Source organism: Triplophysa rosa, linkage group LG6, assembly GCF_024868665.1.
Source record: "Triplophysa rosa linkage group LG6, Trosa_1v2, whole genome shotgun sequence".
Taxonomy (NCBI): Eukaryota; Metazoa; Chordata; class Actinopteri; order Cypriniformes; family Nemacheilidae; genus Triplophysa; species Triplophysa rosa.
Window position 1 is genome coordinate 9,386,468 of NC_079895.1, and position 18,545 is coordinate 9,405,012.

Below are 18,545 nucleotides of genomic sequence, written 5' to 3' on the forward strand. Positions count from 1 at the left end.
GTAGCTGGCGGCTGGAGATACTGAAGCTCATCCGACCTAACGATGCTGGCATGCAGAGGGTGAGCTGAGGGGTCTCCAGATGCCAGCAGACCCAGGGCAGAAGGACTGGCTGATGACAACAGAGGAGGCGGGAGAGGGAGGCTGGGTGGGCCCTTCTTGGAGGCTGAAGAGGAGGTGCTGGCTGACAAAGAGTTGGACAGGACCAGCGGGGACATTGAAGAGCTGGACGGGACCAGCGGAAACCTGGAAGAGCTGGACGGGACCAGCGGGGACCTGGAAGAGCTGGACGGGACCAGCGGGGACCTGGAAGAGCTGGACGGGACCAGCGGGGACTTGGAAGAGCTGGACGGGACCAGTGGGGAAGGCAGCAGCCAGTATTCCTCTTCATTAATCCAGTCCTCAATGGCATAGTCCAGTAACAGCTCACCCTCTACAGCAGGAGTGGGGGCGGGGCTTCCCTCAAAGCCCTCGATCTCCACCAAGACTCCCACGACGATGCACGGCGTTGCCGGCTCACACACCTGCCATGTCAGTGGTTTTGTGTCTATACAATGAAAGTCAGTGGGTTCCAATGTTGTTTGGTTACCAATGTTATTCAAAAAATCTTCTTTTGTGTTCTGCAGAATAAAATCAATCTGTAAAAAATGATGTGCTCAAAAAGTCACGTTAATTTAATCAAATCCATTACTTTAACTCACAATTAAGTTGAAATTCCTTCAATTATTTTGATAACTTATACGAAGTGCAAGAATATTTTTTTTGTATTCAAGATACTTGTAAATTCAAATTTTTCATCTTGAAAACTCTTGGATTTTTTACAGTGCAGGTGTGAAATGACACTGAGGATGAGTAAATGATTAAAGTGAACTTTTTCCTTTTTAAGTGCCATCAAAGCTTGAAGTCTAAACTTAATTAGTCACTATGAAATAAATCTACACTCATATTTTTCTGATGAGTTTTATTTTCAGTCCTTGTGGGTGCAACCACTGTAGTCTGATTCACAAACAAATGACTCTTCCGGTGGTTCTTTTTAATGAGATATTCATATGGTTTTAGTCAGTCTGATGAATGTACTGAATAAACTCTCTGAATGCATCAGTGGTAACTGAATCACCATTGACACGTTTACAAAAGTTATCATTTAGTGATTTAGGTTACAAATTAAGTAGGTTTTGTGTACAGTACTTAAACTTTACCTGTTACTGACTTTTTGTATGATGTGTAATAAAAATATACTTTCATAAATTATTTTTGTATTAATATTTAAAATGCTTTGTTTTTTAAGGGATGGCTGTGTGAGTTGCTTCGCTGGAAAGAGAGTCCCAGCCCAGAGAACAGGACTCTCTGGGAGAACCTGTGTACTATCCGGAGGTTTCTGAGCCTACTGCAGGGTGACAGGGACCTTGTGTATGAGGAAGAGTCCCGCCATCACCACAGCGAACGACTACACACTGTACTGCACATGCCCTCTGACCCTCAGGTGAGATTTCAAACATCATGCTGAACACTCTAAATGTCCATAAACACAAGATAACTAGAACTGAATAAAATGTAATAATTTAAATGCATTTAATTCAAATAATTTAGACAAAGGAATGAAATTTGCTAAATGAATGTTGCGTAATTCTCTTTAGTTTATGTGTCTGTGTTTATTGTGTGAATGCACATTTCTACAAGGCTTCAGTTTTAATATCAGCATCATTCATGCAGCGTTCCTGCCAACATCTAATAACCCCACACACTCCAAACTCTTTAATCACACACACAATTCCAAATAACACACGACTGATTAAATGGACTTTCCCCTATGCCAGCCAGGGTCATTACAGTATAGACTGTGGACACACACTTTTCCAGCATTAACATACACACACATTCATATACAGTATGCACACACACATGCACACAAATACTTATATGTAAATACATGCGCACACAAACCGCATACACATAAATCTACAAACTCTTGGATCAATACTTTCCACCTTCTTTTTAAACCTACTGTTCTTTCTTTTCCTGCCAGTAAAGCGTTGTGGTTTTATTCACTCTCAACGATTGCTGTTTATTAACATTTATTAACTTTAGTTAAGCAGTCTTATTAAGATTTAGTACTAACAAATGGAGACAGAGAGACTGTCGGGTAGTCTCTCGGTGCATTGCGTATCTTTCTCTAGCTCTTTTGCTTTCTCTTTTTTGTCAGTGGAATAAACAGTCTTTTGGCAGCATGTGTGTGTGTAAATACACTCATTTATGTGTTTTGGGCGCAGAAGGAAATGCCCCATTTAGGACACACCCTGACAGACAGTGCCACCACAGCCCTGATATTAATAATTGCGGGAAGAAAAGGAACACACACGCACACGCACACACACGCACACACACGTGTAGTGACTCGTGGGATTTCACTAAAGCAAACCTCCAGTAATTCCACAGTGGCTTTGGTCATGAACTCCTGCACAATATTGACTACTGTATAACTACACCAGCCTTTCTGTTAGCCATAGATTTAGTTGTCAGGGTCCAGAAACCTCCCAAAGAAGAAAACCAAAAGTGACATTGTGTCATATGTGAGCGTACAGCATACGGAAGCATGTCAATGTTTTTGATGTAGTAATAAGAGACCCCTGTCAGATCAAAATACCCAGCAGCCCCCTCGGCTCCAGCCTGCCTACCACAGACGGCACATGCGTCCCATCTGCGAATGCAGACAGGAGCACATTAATGAACGAACACACACACATCATATACTGTACATGTATACAGTTTAAGCAAAGACCCTCTCAGTGTGACTCCCCCCAATCATGCCACTTCAAATGTACAGTAGGTGTACTGTAGGTGAGGCATTAGCATCATAAATGATGATATGATTGCTCAAAACTTTAAATTGAGAATGCAGAGTGGCATATTAGACAATTAATCCTTAATCCGTGTCATAAAGGAACATTGTGTTTTTACAACTCTATTCCGCTCTGCTTCAACTCCGCACCGCTCACACGCTCTAAATGTGACCCTGGACAACAAAACCAGTCTTGTGGGTCAATTTTTCGAAATTGAGATTTTTACATAATCTGAAAGCTGAATAAGTCAACTTTCTAAAGATATATGAGTTGTTAGAATAGGACAATATCTGGCTGAGATACAACCGTTTAAAACTGAGGAATCTGAGCGCGCAAAAAAATCTAAATATTGAAAAAATAGCCTTTGAAGTTGTTAATCAGGGGCACTGTGGCAGACCATCCACTCACAAAAATAAAGTTTTTATATATTTAAGGAAGGAAATTTACAAAATATCTTCATGGAACATGATCTTTACTTAATATCCTAATGATTTTTGGCATAAAAGAAAAATCGATAATTTGGACCCACACAATGTATTTTTGTCTTTTACAAAAAATGTTCCCGTGCTACTTAAGACTGGTTTTGTGATCCAGGGTCACAAATGTGCAAATTTGTTTATCAAATATAATTCAACACATTACCCAGACCTCCCTCAGTTTTAACCATGAAATCCTGTAACTATGTGTCAAACCAAAGAAAGAGAGTGACTGTCTTGTGCTCATATGACAGAAAAGGAAAGTGGTCTCCAGACAGACAGCGCCAAGATTAACCATCGCCTGTGCGATGCTGTCATTGCACATGTGTGCACAAGTGTTTGTGTCCTGTGCATGGTGCTGTAGCGTAGCTGTTTCAACCAACTATAGGACAGGTGTAAGCAAACCTCAGAGCTCGCCTTACCTTAGAGACACACACCTAAACACACTCTGGATAACGCCACGCTTCCTCTCGGATGCGTCCGGGTGTGTGGTTCTAAGTGCCTCCCTCTGCTCATTTGGCAGGACATTTCTTATGAATAATTTCTTTTTTGTTTTTGCTAAATTGGATGCTGCATGGGCGCTGGAGTGCCCTCTAGACCCTGCAGTGTGGATTGGGACCCCAACTGAGTGCTGGCAATGTGCATACTTGCACATGCACACACACACACCCAGTACAGCAACATTGTTTTTACAGATGTCACTGACCATCCAAAACTATTAAACAATAGTGTAAAATCATTTTTTTGTTTTTCTGCCCAGTTAATTTTTGCAGTTTTATTTATTTTTTGTGCCTAAATAAACAGTAGTACTTTGGGTGAGTTTGCGATGCATGCTACATTATATTGATAAATAAGGTTTAGTCATATCAGGTTGTACTTGGTTACTAATTGACAGTTTTTGTTATTTGTTTCGACTGCCTAAACTTTACACATTCTTAAATTAACTTCAGGACATACGAATACTGATTTACCCATTCTCTAGGTACTTGCAATGTGGAAGTGAAAATGATGCAAACTGTGATTGGGGAAGGTGAAGTCATGCGTAAGCAAACCAACAGCAAAGTGTCTTTCTCATCATTACATATTTATCCGCTTGTTAATGGCGTCTCCTGTGGCAACACAGTTCCCCCATTTCAGCCCCGCCTTCATCCCCAAGAGAAACAGTCCTCATTAAGAATCAACTGAATCTTTTATGTTCTATAATTCTTTAATACTTTTTCACCATAATTTGCCTTGATTTGTGTTTAAAGAAAAAAGTATCTTTCTCTTAATGCAATAAACTCACAAAGCCGTCCCAACTTGGAATTAGAAAAGAAGGAACCAATGAGGATGAATATTGAATTATACAACGAAAAAGAAGTTTGGGAGGGTGAAGGAAAAAATTCTGTGGTTGAGAAGACGTTGAGTAGGTGAATAAATTGGATGGTGGAGGAAATCGAAGGCTGACTTCATAGCTCAAGCAGGATTGGGGTTGATTTTTAAATGGAGTCACTCTTTTGGCTTGGCAGTAAAAGGTCTTCATTAACGTCCTCTATTAGAGCACATGAACACAGGCCTCTAAGACCTTTTAGTCTGGATGGGCTTTTGGAAGACTCTCTTTTCTTCTCAGTTAGGACACATGGTTGTCATCATTAGTCTGTGAATGAGAACAGGCCCGCTTATGAGGTGTTTGTGCGTGAGTGTATGTGAGCATGCACAAAATAAATAATAATGTACAGTCTCTTTTAAGTGTGTGTTTTGTGCATTTTAGATGTGTATATGTTTTAGTACGAAAAAATGAACCTAACTTTTTCCCAGAATCTTATAATACAGTACATACAGCAAATATATACAGGATGAATGAGTTGTAAATGTGTGTGTGTGGTCTCTTTCGCTGGGCTAACGGGTATTTTGCACTGTTATTCCTTGTGGTCAATCTAATTATTCACCATCTTTAAACTTCTTTGACATTTCTTTTTCTGATCCTTTCTTGTGGCCTCTGTTTGTTTCTCTGAGACATGGAAAGTAATACATTATGGAGAAATAGAGAAGAAAAAAGAACAAACCTACACACTTCCTGTAAAGCGCCAGCCCAAAACAGCCCCCACAAGTGAAATCGGAGCAATTTCATGGTCTGGCCTGCCCTCAATATTATTTAAAAAATACCCTGTTATTATTTAGGGAATAGAGAGAGAGAGCAGGAGAGAGACAGAGAGAGAGAGAGACGCATGACTATTATCTTTATGTAGGTCCTTTAATTTTAATGCACCGCAGATTTATAGCTTAGCATTCCAGTGTGGAGGCACTGGGCACCCCACCCTGGTCATAAACCCAGCAGGACAGCCCCACAGACTCTGATAGCTCAGCTGTGACACACTGCACCTTCCCTTGTATCTGAAGCCATCGGATCCTTTTTCTTGCCCGTTTAAAATATGACATTTATATAGAATTCTGTTTTATAACTACTTTGCTTTCTGGCCACCCTCACCTCCCCCTTTCCTTGTTTCACCCACACAAACTGGAGAAAAAATGGCGAATTTATTGAGACAAACAAACACAGCCTCTGCATCGATGTAAAAACAATAGCATTGCTTTGCTAATCAGCTACACTGTGTTTGTACAAGACAATGGCCTAAAATTCTTAAACAGTTTCATATCTCATATAAAAACTGTTATTTTCTAGCTGACGTTCTTTTATATTTGAAATAAATAAGCATGTATGTTTACAAGCATGGAATTTATACTTGGTCAGATGTTCTTAGAATGACAAGACAGTCAATATGTGTACAACATACAAAGTTAAACAATCATAAACTGAGACAGTCTGGTTAGATTTTTACCAGAGGTCATCACAAGTGCATTGAGGACATTAATTCCAAAGGACATTCAGTAAAAGAACACTTTGAACTTTTAAACAGCTGTTCACTTATTGCTTTCTGATGACCTTTGCCTCCAGCATCAGGTAAAACACCACTGTTCCCCACTAACACATCCTTTCCTCTTTCTCATCAGGCCCATCACAGACAGCCTGTGCAGCCATTGAAGGACCACTCTCCCATCCGAGAAGACCCTGTGCCCAGTTTAGGAGCTGAAGAGAACCATCCGGCTGTAGCAGCGTCAGGCAACAGCGGAGGGGTTAGCTCTGTCACCAAAAAGCCTCGCTCCCGTACCAAGATCTCGCTGGAGGCCCTAGGCATCCTACAGAGCTTTATTCAAGATGTGGGCCTCTACCCTGACCAGGAAGCAATTCACACCCTTTCAGCCCAGCTGGATCTGCCCAAACACACCATAGTTAAGTTTTTCCAGAACCAACGCTATCACATGAAACATCACGGCCGGCTGAAGGAGCTAGGAGCTGAGGGCGGTGGTGTGGACGTGGCCGAGTATCGTGACGAAGAGCTGCTCTCCAGTTCAGAGGAGGCAGAGTCTAGTGAAGATGGTCACGAGGAGATCTACAGTGGGCATGAGAGTGCATCAACCGGAGCAGCCAACACTGCTTCCACTCCAGCTTCGTCTTCAGGTCAAGATGACAGTAAAGACAAAGGCATGCCTCTGGGATCAGCCAGGCCCAGTTCCTTGCCCCCGTGTGGTACATCCCCCAGTCCCAGAGATCAGGCAGAATATCAGAGATAAAACAGCTTCAGTAGAGACTATTGGTGGGGAAAGCTTGGGGTGAGCACTTACAACTATTTCATAGAAGAGTATGAAGTAAACAGCTTAGGAGTTTACTGACAATTTTACTGTCTGTTGAGGACCTGTAGAAGGCAAACCAAACCAGACGAGATCCGCATATTGATTAAGGCTGTAGAAAACTTCAAGTGAGGTGTGTAGATCACACGTTACAAATAAGGATAAGATGGTACATAAACAGTTCCTATAGAATACGACTCATTTCATAGTAGTAAATGCTTTTACAAGTTGTTCATAACACATTTTAAGATGGCTGCCTCAACCCCAAAGTTCACACTAGGATGCAAAGAATGTCATAAAATGACCAGTTTCACATCATTTGCAGTACAAAAGAAAAGAATCAGATGTGCTAAGGGTGTTTTACATGATACCACTATCCATGCACCCTCTTCACAGGGTTAATGGCAGGGACAGAGCTTTAGATGAGCCATTGATCTTCATTAGGACACCAATACCATCACTCCTGCCTTATCAGGGATATTTGTGGTAGGCTGTGGCTATCCTCATTTTCCCCTCCATGATGGGGCATTCTGACTGTCACCAACCGGGGCTAAAGCGTGGGGCTGGGTTGAAGGTACAGATGAGATGTTGGGTTTACACATCGGCCCAGCCCATGAACCCTACTATAAACACATGTGGTGTGCGAAAAGGACCACAGTTAGCCCAATGGCGCTTTTGAAGATTGCGCCATCCCTCCCACAACCAACCACATCATTCCAAGCAGTCCCACATGGTTAACAAAGTCAACCCTTTATCCCACCACCCATGCACCCAACCCAGACTGCTCACGACCAATCTGTCTAATGGTTGAGTGCTTGCATTACACAAAGACATTTAGATGATAGGTTTCATCCCAGTTGTTCTTATTCTGCACTTAAAAAATACAGCGAGGAAAAACGTAGGATCCAGTGGCAGGAGGACTGACTGTTATGGACAGAATCAAAGACAATGCAGTCTAACTGCATCAGCCTGCCGCTGACCTAGCTGGGAAAGCGAACAGTTTCCAGCAACTGCCAACAATCAAGCGCTTGTGTGGAAGTGTGGTAGTCCTTTTCTCTTCTGTCGCCTCCCTCATCTCTCTCTCTCTTTTACTGACTGGTGCCCACAATGTCCTGATTTGACCACATCTACGCACACCCAACTCCACAGCACTATTTATTGCTATCTTCACCCGCAATTATTATTGTTGTTATTGTTATTATGGTTGTTCTTGGTGTTATTTTTAGTTGTATTTTCATGGTCTAATATCAGCTTTCAGCTTGGAGCGGTTGTTTTGGTAATGAGAGACGTTGGTGAATGAAAGGAACACTGCCAAAACAGAGAGGAAAGAATTAGAAGCAGTTACTGAAGTTACTGAGTAAATCATCTGAAATATATATATATTTACTGCCAATTCTATCAACATTAAAACTTCCAAAGAGAACAGCACTTGGCAGATAAACAGGAGCAAAAGTAGTATCATTGGAAAATATATGATCTTTTTGTGTATAAGATGACAATCCTTCTATTGAGCCAATCAGAAAAGCATGAACTTTGCATTCTGAATGAATGTTCAACAACAAAGACTAATATGAGGCAACATGGCCACCTGTTGTGAAACGCTCATGACATCATGACAACTCTTGGATCCAGGGTTCTGATTTGCTTGTGAGAATCAGCTGCTACCTACTCTTTCATGGAAAATAAAAAAAAATGTTGTTAAATCCTAACCCTTAAACTATTTTTGTTTCAAATTGTTAATTGTGATCTATGTCCATGTTTTGTCTATTACAAATGGAAATGTTTTATTTTGAGTCTTTACTGTGCAAAATGCTGACGTGGTTCACATAGACAATGTCCAAATCTAAACATTCTCATACAAACCAATGCATTTCAGCAGAACATTAGTTAAATGGGGGAACACGTTCACAATTATGGAATCACAATGATGAACCCATGTTGCCTATGAGGTTGTTTTGTGTTCCCAAGCTAAGCTGCATTTCTTCCTTTGATTCAAGGAAAGGCCAATATAAAGCAAAGGACTCAATAACTAGATCCCTCTTAAAAGAGTACAAAAGTGACAATAATTTACATGGAAGTGCTGGTGCTCACAAAGTAGTCACGCTGTCAAGAGCCTGTACCTCACTCATAGTGATAACTGTCTTCTACATTCTCCCACCAAAACAACAGTTACGTAGTAATTCATTTTGCCCCAACAATTTCATCAAATATGGGAAACAAAGTTAAGTTCTCACATTAAAGGTGTTCAAAATCTCAGGAGCTCTTGTTTGACATTTTAAATGGAATAAAATCTGAAATTTACTTTATACGTGACATATTGTCTCTGGTTGCATTTGATAATGGATATAGCCTTTGGAATGACTCACAATCTTTATCTTGGATACCTGCAGATTCTTGCAAAAGGTCTTTAATAACACGGTAGCGATTGCCTGCTTGATGTACACCTTACTTAAATCTGTCAATCATTCCTCGTTTTGGGGGTCTGCCCCACCCCTTTCGTTACTCTCCAGGCATCTTCTCAAAATCCCGCCACCCCGCCGAGCCCAGATCAGCTGGAGACAAGCACTTCTGATGAGTCCATCCATATACACCTCCCAAATTATCCTCATAAATGACGAGAGCCTGTGCGTGCATGTGTCTATGTCCTAGACTGATGTTTAACCTATCGTGAGGGTGGCTTCGCACTCAGCATGAGAGAACATCACGCACTTCTCCTCTATCTTCTCCTCCTTTCTGCCTTTGTCAGAGTTAGTGGAGAGAGAGCGAGACGCTTAGGAGACAACAAAGAAGATTCCAAGAGTCCCTGATGAGCACTAGGTCAAGGTCATTGCCCAATTATCGATGTCTTTCATTCTCATTCAGTCTTTTCAGTTCACTATACCATCTTTATGCTCCCTCATTTTCTCGTTCACTAGGCGGGAAAGTAATCGTTCTCTCTCATGCTGTGGTGTCGAGGTTAAGTGGAGGTGATCTTGTCTTGTGAAGAGAGCACTTCCTTGAGAGAACGCAGATTCTCGGAGTGGTGTGTCTGACAAGTGGAACTGCGGTTAAGACAAAGGCTTGTAGAGTCTTGTAGATCAAGTTTAATCGTTTGCTAAGTTGGTTTTCAAAGTTTTGTGTGAAAATTCAAAAGCTTTATAATATTTAGGCATGCACACAAGCAGATTCGGACAAGGTCACATTTGACCTACTTAGTCTATAATGTGTCACTGAGGTATTCAATTTGCAAGTACACAAGAAAAACAAAACAATGCAGAGATGTGTGACCGTGCCTGTGAAAACCCGGCTTAAGTCATTTTTTGTGATTTATGTAGAAAACAGTAAAATCATACTACATAATGTTAAGAAGACTCTGTGAAAATACAACCTCAATATTTGTAAAATTGACTGAGTAAGGCCATGTCACATATTGAAATCATAGTGAAATAAATGATTAAAATCAAATGTTGATTGAGACTTTAGCCTGATTTTCACTGACAGGGTCGCATACTCTATACCATAAGCAAAAACCTGCTTCTTGCCATTTCGTTACCCTATGGATAGGAAGGATAATCTTCGCTCTATATCTTACAGTGCCTCTGAACCAAGCACAACGTTCCAGTTCTTTGCTTCGGAGATGACGAATTTATATGCTCTCATAATTTTCATCATTGTTTTCATGATTTTTGTACTCATAATCGCCTACAATGTGAATCAGGATTGCAACTCCTGAATTGGTACTTTCCTAGTCAATTTAATGCATTGTCATTATCACTAAGTGATAATTAATTTATATGCATCATTTGGCTCGTTTGTTTGTATGACAATGTTTTGTTTTTGATTTTGTTTTTCAAATTGTGTTGTTTAAATAAAGAGCATTCAAGGAAAATTGAACTTTTGTGTGTGCTTTTTCTGCCTGATTACAAACATTTCTAAAAATCTATAGGGGCTGATTGTATGGCTGTATGTTGTTTAGGAATGGAGGGATAAGGAATGGAGACAAATGAGTTAAAGGTTTATAGCTAAAGGACCAAAATACTGTCCCATTTTGTAAATAAAAAGCAATCAAACAAACAAAATAAGAGAAATGTTACTGGAAATTACAATGTGGTTTTTAATGCATATCTATTTAAATTTCATTGAATATCAAGTAAATTTGAATAAACAAATCACTATACTACAATCTGATGCGTAACAAACAATTTTCTGTGAGTCTTAAGTGCTTTTTCATAAATTCTTTTGAATCAACGGTTATTTAAAAATCCTGATTGAAAACAGAAACCTGACTTTGTTTCAGCACAGTAAACAAGAACTTCATTGAGGAAGAGTTTCCCGCATCAATGCTCTAATGCCTTATTGTATTCTCTAACCCTCTAACCTATTTCTTGCTTTCATTTTATTGTGTGCTCTCTTGGGTTTGTTGTGGTTTATAAAATATGCATTTATATACAAGCGCAAAAACGTCCACTAGCATTAGCTCCACTGAATTGCCACACTAAAGTACATCATTTTTTGTAATCATTTATTCTGTACAACAAGAAAATGTCATTTTATTATCCAACCCCCTTTCCTGCTCTCTCGCTAAAAACGTATGGAGATCCCTCACGTAAAAGTCCCTAACCTCAGGTAGTCCTCCATCCAGAGGCGTGAGCACATCACTAAAGTCCTGTCTCTGGCCACCTGCCAGGCCTCCCTCCTTCACATGGTTCCCTTCTCTCCAAGAACAGCTTGCGGTAGTGTCCTCTGGTTTTTATTCCACACCAGCCCTCCAATCTCCTAATTTAACTTGTTATTCGCTCAATTGGCTGGCTTTAACCCTTTCTCCCCCTCCAGGTCTGGGACTGGATGTCATTAGCCAGAGGATTTTTCGGTCGCAGTGAGAGCATCAGGAGCCGAAGTGGCGTAGCTATAAAACCGTAGTCCCTGGCAGGATTTGCTGCTGCATCCACTGGAAGAGAATCAGCACTCGCTCTATGAGCGCAATGGAGCCAGACCACCCAGAGAGGGATGTGTGGCCCGGTTTGTTTTCTGGCTGATGAGTTTTAGTCCCAGCTGCTGATAGCTTTGGCGACCTGGATCTCTCTCTGCTCGCTTATTCTTTTCGTCCCTATTTATCTCAACTAATATCTGTATACTTTACTGGCAATCTGTGTGTTGCTCTTTGGTTCTTAGATTATTCTTCTCTGTTCAAATTATTCTTCTATGCCAAATTATAACAACATGGCATCTACATTAGGTGAAAAGGTGGGGTAGCAAGTGATATTTAAGTTATTCGAAAACAAGCACAAATAAAGACAGGCACCTGCTAAAACATGCTAGGAATCATCAGAACACTACAGCAGCCAGTGAAAATAATGCAAACTACGTTAAAACCATCTTTAAATAAAAAAGTTATTTTGGTTTTCTAGTGTGCTCCAAATCATTGACAAAACTCGCATTAAAAATATAAGCAAGTCTCTCACTTCCACCAAAATGGATGAACGATTTTGATGACATCATTCTGCACTTCAGCATCTCATAAATTCTTTTCTGACCAATTAAAAGCTCTCTAGAATCTGACAACTCTAGCCCCTGCACCTGATATTGGCTATTTTTAAAGTACAGGAACCACTCACTATGTACCCAACAAAGCTGCATGGGACTTCAGTGGGTCTTGAGGGACAAGAGCATGAGAAGCAAACCTTGTTTTGTTTTTGTCTAATTGAGCAAATCTTCATGCCATAATTCTAGTCTAGTAGGGATGAGGATAAAAGTCAGATGATCAGTACCATCCTATCTAACTATGAGTGACCAAATGGTTTTAACAAATTAAAAACATACCACAATGCTCCTGAATACATACAAGTTCACAGTTTTTCCATAGAGGTCACAGCCACGTCATTTTGATACTTCTGGTAATCAGGTCAGGGCCTATGGATAAGTGGGCATCACTTGGGCATGAGCAAAGCACACACCCCTGAATAAATGTTGGCCCACCAAAGCCCCACCCAAACTTTCTAACACTGTGCTGTCTGTTTGTAATTATCAAACCACAGAAAAGTGCGTGTGAGGAAACTCAAGAGGCCCATGCGGCCGAGGGCTTTAAGCGGACACAATAAAAGGCATCATCGTTTCTGTGGGAAAAGTTTAGATGTAGCACTGCGTGTGACCAAGAGTTGCGAGTCGGTGGCCGCGTGCGGTTTCCCTGTGTTACTTTGTGTTTACATAAACGTGTGTGTTAGCGGATCTGTGTGTGGCCATTTTTACAAATACTTTTCTTGTATCTTTGATTGTGTTTGTTGTAACGGACTTTGTTAATTGTGCCAAGGACTTGAATGTGACAAAAACAGCCAAAATGGGGTAAAACAATCGCTCCAAACAATACAGAATCACATGACATCAAATCTATCACATGAAAACAGCCCTATTCTCAGTTCAGAGATTTATAGAGTTTGAGCCGTATGTCGTTTGAACCAGACACACTGTGTAGAGTGATGGACAGAGAACAGATGAAGGGAGATTGACAGCTATCTGCCAGGGGAGAGGGGGCAGCTGCCAGGGCACTGCTGCTGGGGTATTAGGGCCTGATGCAGCGTGATTAGGGGCCATTAGAGGTGAGAGCGTGGGGGTGGCATGGGACGCAGGTGCACCAATGACTGTTATTGCCCAGAATTCAGTGGGGTGAAGCTCAAACACACACCTGTGGTCTCCCGTTGGCACGCTCGCTACCTACCCCCCAATTTCACTCCCACACATTAATACACACACTGATAAACACTCTAATACCCAAAGCGTGCTTTCATGTGTCTCCTTTTAACTGTTTTGCCTTTTCTCCGGTTCTCTCATCACTCAGACACACGCAGTAGTGATCTTTCATCACTCTTTTCTTAAGTACTGTATTTATAAATATACAAACATATAATTCCACATTATGGGATTTTGTTTCAAATAATCAATTCATATCACAAATGAAATGAAATACGTACTGTATGTTTTTCCTGGTTTTCAACACAAAATGAAACATTTAACAAAATATTACCCCTTGTACTCTGTTAAACTTTAAAACAGCAACAGTTCATCAGCACTGAAAAAAGGGTTTCATTCAACCAATTAAAACATTTTAGGGTAAGGATTCACATCTATTTTTTTATAATTTAAGCCAATGAAAAATAATAAAGAAAAGGTATATATTTTTCATTGGCTCAAGTTATAAAATTTAGATGTGAATCCTTACCCTAAAATATTTTAATTGGTTGAATGAAACCCTTTTTGCAGTGAGTATTTCAGCCTTTCTATTCAATAAACAAATTGATTCAGTTTACATCTTATTAATATTATGTATTTGTTCACTGATCCTGTTCCCAGGCAATATTGACAACAAATATAAATCGCATATAAATATATTAATAAATATAAATAAATATACAAATATTAACCATCATGAACAGATGGCATGAATTATGATATCCTCAGTCACGATTAGTTTCCTTCGTGTTTTCATTGCGTTTAGGACATGAAAACATTTTTCACATTTTTATTTTCAAGAGGTGACAGTGTATTTATCCCAAGAGGTGACAGTGTATTTATCTCAAGAGGTGACAGTGTATTTATCTCAAGAGGTGACAGTGTATTTATCTCAAGAGGTGACAGTGTATTTATCCCAAGAGGTGACAGTGTATTTATCACAAGAGGTGACAGTGTATAGGATGATGCACTAGTAGTGCTTGGCCATCAAACCCATGCAAATACAAAAAATGGCTTTTTGATAGGTGTCCACTGCAGTGACATCTATGCATGAAATGGTTACCCATAATATACATTTGCTATAATCTACCTGACGTATGAAATATAGTAGTTTGATACATGAACCGAACTGTCCTTTCAAAGTTCACATCATCGGTGTCCTTGAATGGTAAAGCATCAATGTCTTCCATGAAACACGACAACAATCTCAATCTTAAGAGTATACAGAAGAAGTACCAAAGAAGCTCATTTGGGCCTGTGCTTATTATTTGAGTGAGAGATTGAGGATGAGAGGAAATGTGAGCTGTCATGATGACATCCCGAGGGAGATCAGGCTAAAGCAGGGCATCTGTCACTGGCCCGTATCACAGTGTCATACGTCGACACTAATGCACCAAACAACAACATTCACATGAGCGCAACCCAATCAGCTCTCCTGAACAAACATTCAATTACCTCAACCGAGCATGAAAATCAAAACTGTCTCCGTTTGATTGCTGCCCCTAATTAGCTTGACAACAAAAATACAAATGGCTTTTGACAAACACAGGAATACTTTTATTCCATGGTCTCCAAAGTAAGATATCTGACCTCAAAAACATAAAGCAAGCACGTAAGGAATAAATTGTGTGGTCAAAAATCGTAGGTAAGATTATAAAATGACAATATGCCACCCAGAACTGTCCAATGTAGACCTTGCTAACAGGTTGTGTGAAAATTCTCATAATGCCTGTTACACACGCAAGTATGACATCTGGAATTTGTTTACTAAGTTGCTAATACTTAGATTAGAAGTTGACGGAGTCCACATAAGAGGAACCAAGCGGGGGTCAGGTATGTGTGGCAAAAAGCTATTTCTGATCAAAATAACAACAAGGATTGCAGTGGGTTTGATTTGTCTGATTTAATCACTATCCCCGTCAAGCACAATATTCAATATAGGAGACCAAACAGCTGCTGCAATTAAAAATGTATTACACACCACATTTCTCTAAATCCCAGAATAACTAATCTCCTCTGTAACATGAAAAAAACATGAGAGGAAATGTAATGATTTCATCCATCAAAAACCTGAACAAACACACCAGCTCAAAGATAAGAGAGGATCCAGAATTACCACTCTTTGGGTGACAGGAACTTTTACAGTAATTTAGAAAACTATAAAAAGTGTTTGCATGTGAACCGGGTTGGCATTGATAACAATATGGCACAGAGAGAAAAATGCAGGATTTCTCCAAGATGCCATCACAACTTCCTCTCTCATGCCCAACGGCAGCCAGGGCATGATGACAGGTGTGTGGAGCGGGCCTGCTCAAGGGGGTCCCAGGGTGAAACGCCTCCACCCCGTCCATAGCTGATGCTTTCTGACGTTCGGGCACTCTTATGAGAACAGAGCTGCAAAATTGATTTTCCTTTTTTTTATTATAGCACTTCCTAGACACTTCTTGAGATATTTTTGGTTAAGATAAATAACAAATCATACGGAATGACATCACCACTTAACTACTGATGCTAATAAACATCACAAGCTACAAGAACAACAAAACTTGAATCAAAATAAAACGTTTGGCTCTACAGGAAGATCAACGCACAAACTTGCAAACCCACTGCCATAATTTCAAAACAATTGGCTGTCCATTAACATCGACCCGCGTGTTAATTCTCTCAATGCATTTCTATATACGCTCTCTCTAATATCCTCCTTATGCAGTGACACATCATCCATGAATGATTGACCCATTCAGACGTGACATTGGCAAACACTGGACTCACTTCAGACATTAACACAGAACCAGACGTGACTGAGCAGCCCATCTCTCCGTCACTCATTGCCCCTTTATTGTTTATCTTATTAAAGCCTGACTGATGGCTGTCATTCTTTTATCCATCAGAGTGTGTCTTCCCCAGCCTGATATTACACTTCAAAGGTTTCTTTGTGGCCAAAGTATGCAGAAATTTGTAAAGTGTTACCATGCAAACATAACTTAATACTAAGAACTACCGTGTACATCATTTAAAATTCATTTAACGGTAATGGTAACTATTAACACCTCAGGGAATAGTTTAGTTTTATAAAAAGGGGATCAAAGTTTAAGGTTTGTAAGATAAAAAATATGCCAGAATATAATAACTTTTTTTAAAGGAAACACGTGATTTAAATAGCAATTTGAGAATAACAATTAGACCCTTGACCAAGTTTTCTTGACACATTACTTGCATTAAAGTTGCACAGATTATTACATCTAAACAACTGAATAGTGCTACTAAAATACTTTTAAATTATATACAATCACATGAGACAAAGACTCCAGACAGCGGTCTACCAAACAGCAGCCTAAAAACTTTTAATAGCCTCATTTTGAAGCGTGTAAAGGCCAGGGTCATTTGATCCACGGTACACTACATACACACAAAACAGCCGAACCATCTTTCATACGTGACAATCACATACACTTTTCATGTCACCACACAATCCCACGCTAATGTAGCTTTCCACAAATTATTCAATATTCATCAGCAAGCTGTCACATAATACACTTTTTCCGCCAACTCAATCACCCTTCACTGGTTAACAGCCGACAGAGCAAAGCAACCCCAGCGCCCGCCACGGCTCCGATCTCCCCCCTCAGTTAACCCAGCCGCTGTGGAATGGAGGCTTTTTTGAAGGGACTCTATGTATAGCCGTCTCAAACATCGCCCGTGAGGCCACATTCTGTGGACGCTTGTGGCGGATGGTGCCGTTTACAATCTGTGGGCTCCAGTGATTGTTGGTCAGGAGCGTCTGTGTAAAAAATAGGAAATAATGATGGGCTTGGTGCTCATTGTGCCGCCTCATGGTATTAAAGGTCAGCGAATGCCGAGCAAAAGACACAGAACTCACTTCACGGTTTAAAATATAGCCCGAGTCCTTTATGCTGATGGAACAACAGGCCTCAATGATAAAAATGATATATTTTCTATGAAATTTAACAAACAAGATCAGGTCAGTCCATTACTGAAAAGTACCATGTTATTAATAATATATCATTGATGGTAAAACCAAATAGTCTTTTGCACACTACCATAATGTAAGAAACATAACAATCTTATAGTAACTTTTGGTAACATTTGACTTCCACCATTGTATAAAAACAACTTACATGATGACATTACCACCGGATACTGTCTCTGAACCATGCTATTGCCACGGTAGTGTTTTATGAGAGGCACAACCATAAAAAGCTTTCATGACGTTTCATGAAGTTTTCATTGTTTTAGGGTTACCAAAAGGGGCTCACGAAACCTTACTGGTTCATTAGGGAGCCTGTGGGTTTTTATAGAAATTCCAGAACTGAATGAAATAAAAGAATAATTAAAACCTAATAGAACCAAACAAACAAATATTTCACATGAAAGAATGTTAAAGTCCATGTGAACCATGGATCGTTTTTACTTACATACGCTGTCGCATTTCCGAGTGAAAAGGAATTGCGAATGAGAAAAAATTGTGGGCGTGACCCACTATTGGAGGGGAGGAGTTAACGGATGCCTTGCCCAAGGCGTCTAAAGGCTAAAATACACTACAAGACTTTGCTCAAATTTTGCCCAGATTTTCAGTCTGGACTTGTTGCAGAAAGTCTGCGCCAGTCTGCAGATTTGATCAGTTAGTGTGTTTCTATCTGAAACTTTCAAAAAGTCTGCAAGTGTATGATGTCTAGTTTAAAAAAATCTTGTAGCCATAACTTGCATTTTTGAAGATGGATAGCCACAATGGGGCAGAAGTGCATTTTTAGATTTTAATCGAAGATTATGAGGGCACATGATTTTTTAAAAGAGAATGACCCACACTAATAAGCTATTAATAATAAACACTGCAATATTC

At 40.0% G+C, this 18,545-nt stretch overlaps 1 protein-coding gene across 2 annotated transcripts in view; it reads left to right on the top strand.

The window, feature by feature from the left end:
* The window catches only part of satb2 (SATB homeobox 2), a 41,410-nt gene extending 30,633 nt beyond the window's left edge, over positions 1-10,777 (top strand). For both annotated transcript variants that reach the window (XM_057336822.1, XM_057336821.1), the window contains exons 12-13: positions 1,286-1,480; positions 6,305-10,777. In XM_057336822.1, coding sequence (XP_057192805.1) covers positions 1,286-1,480; positions 6,305-6,925 — 816 coding nt within the window. In that variant the 3' untranslated portion in view covers positions 6,926-10,777. The remainder of the gene's footprint in view (positions 1-1,285; positions 1,481-6,304) is intronic.
* The last annotated feature ends 7,768 nt before the right edge of the window (positions 10,778-18,545 follow it).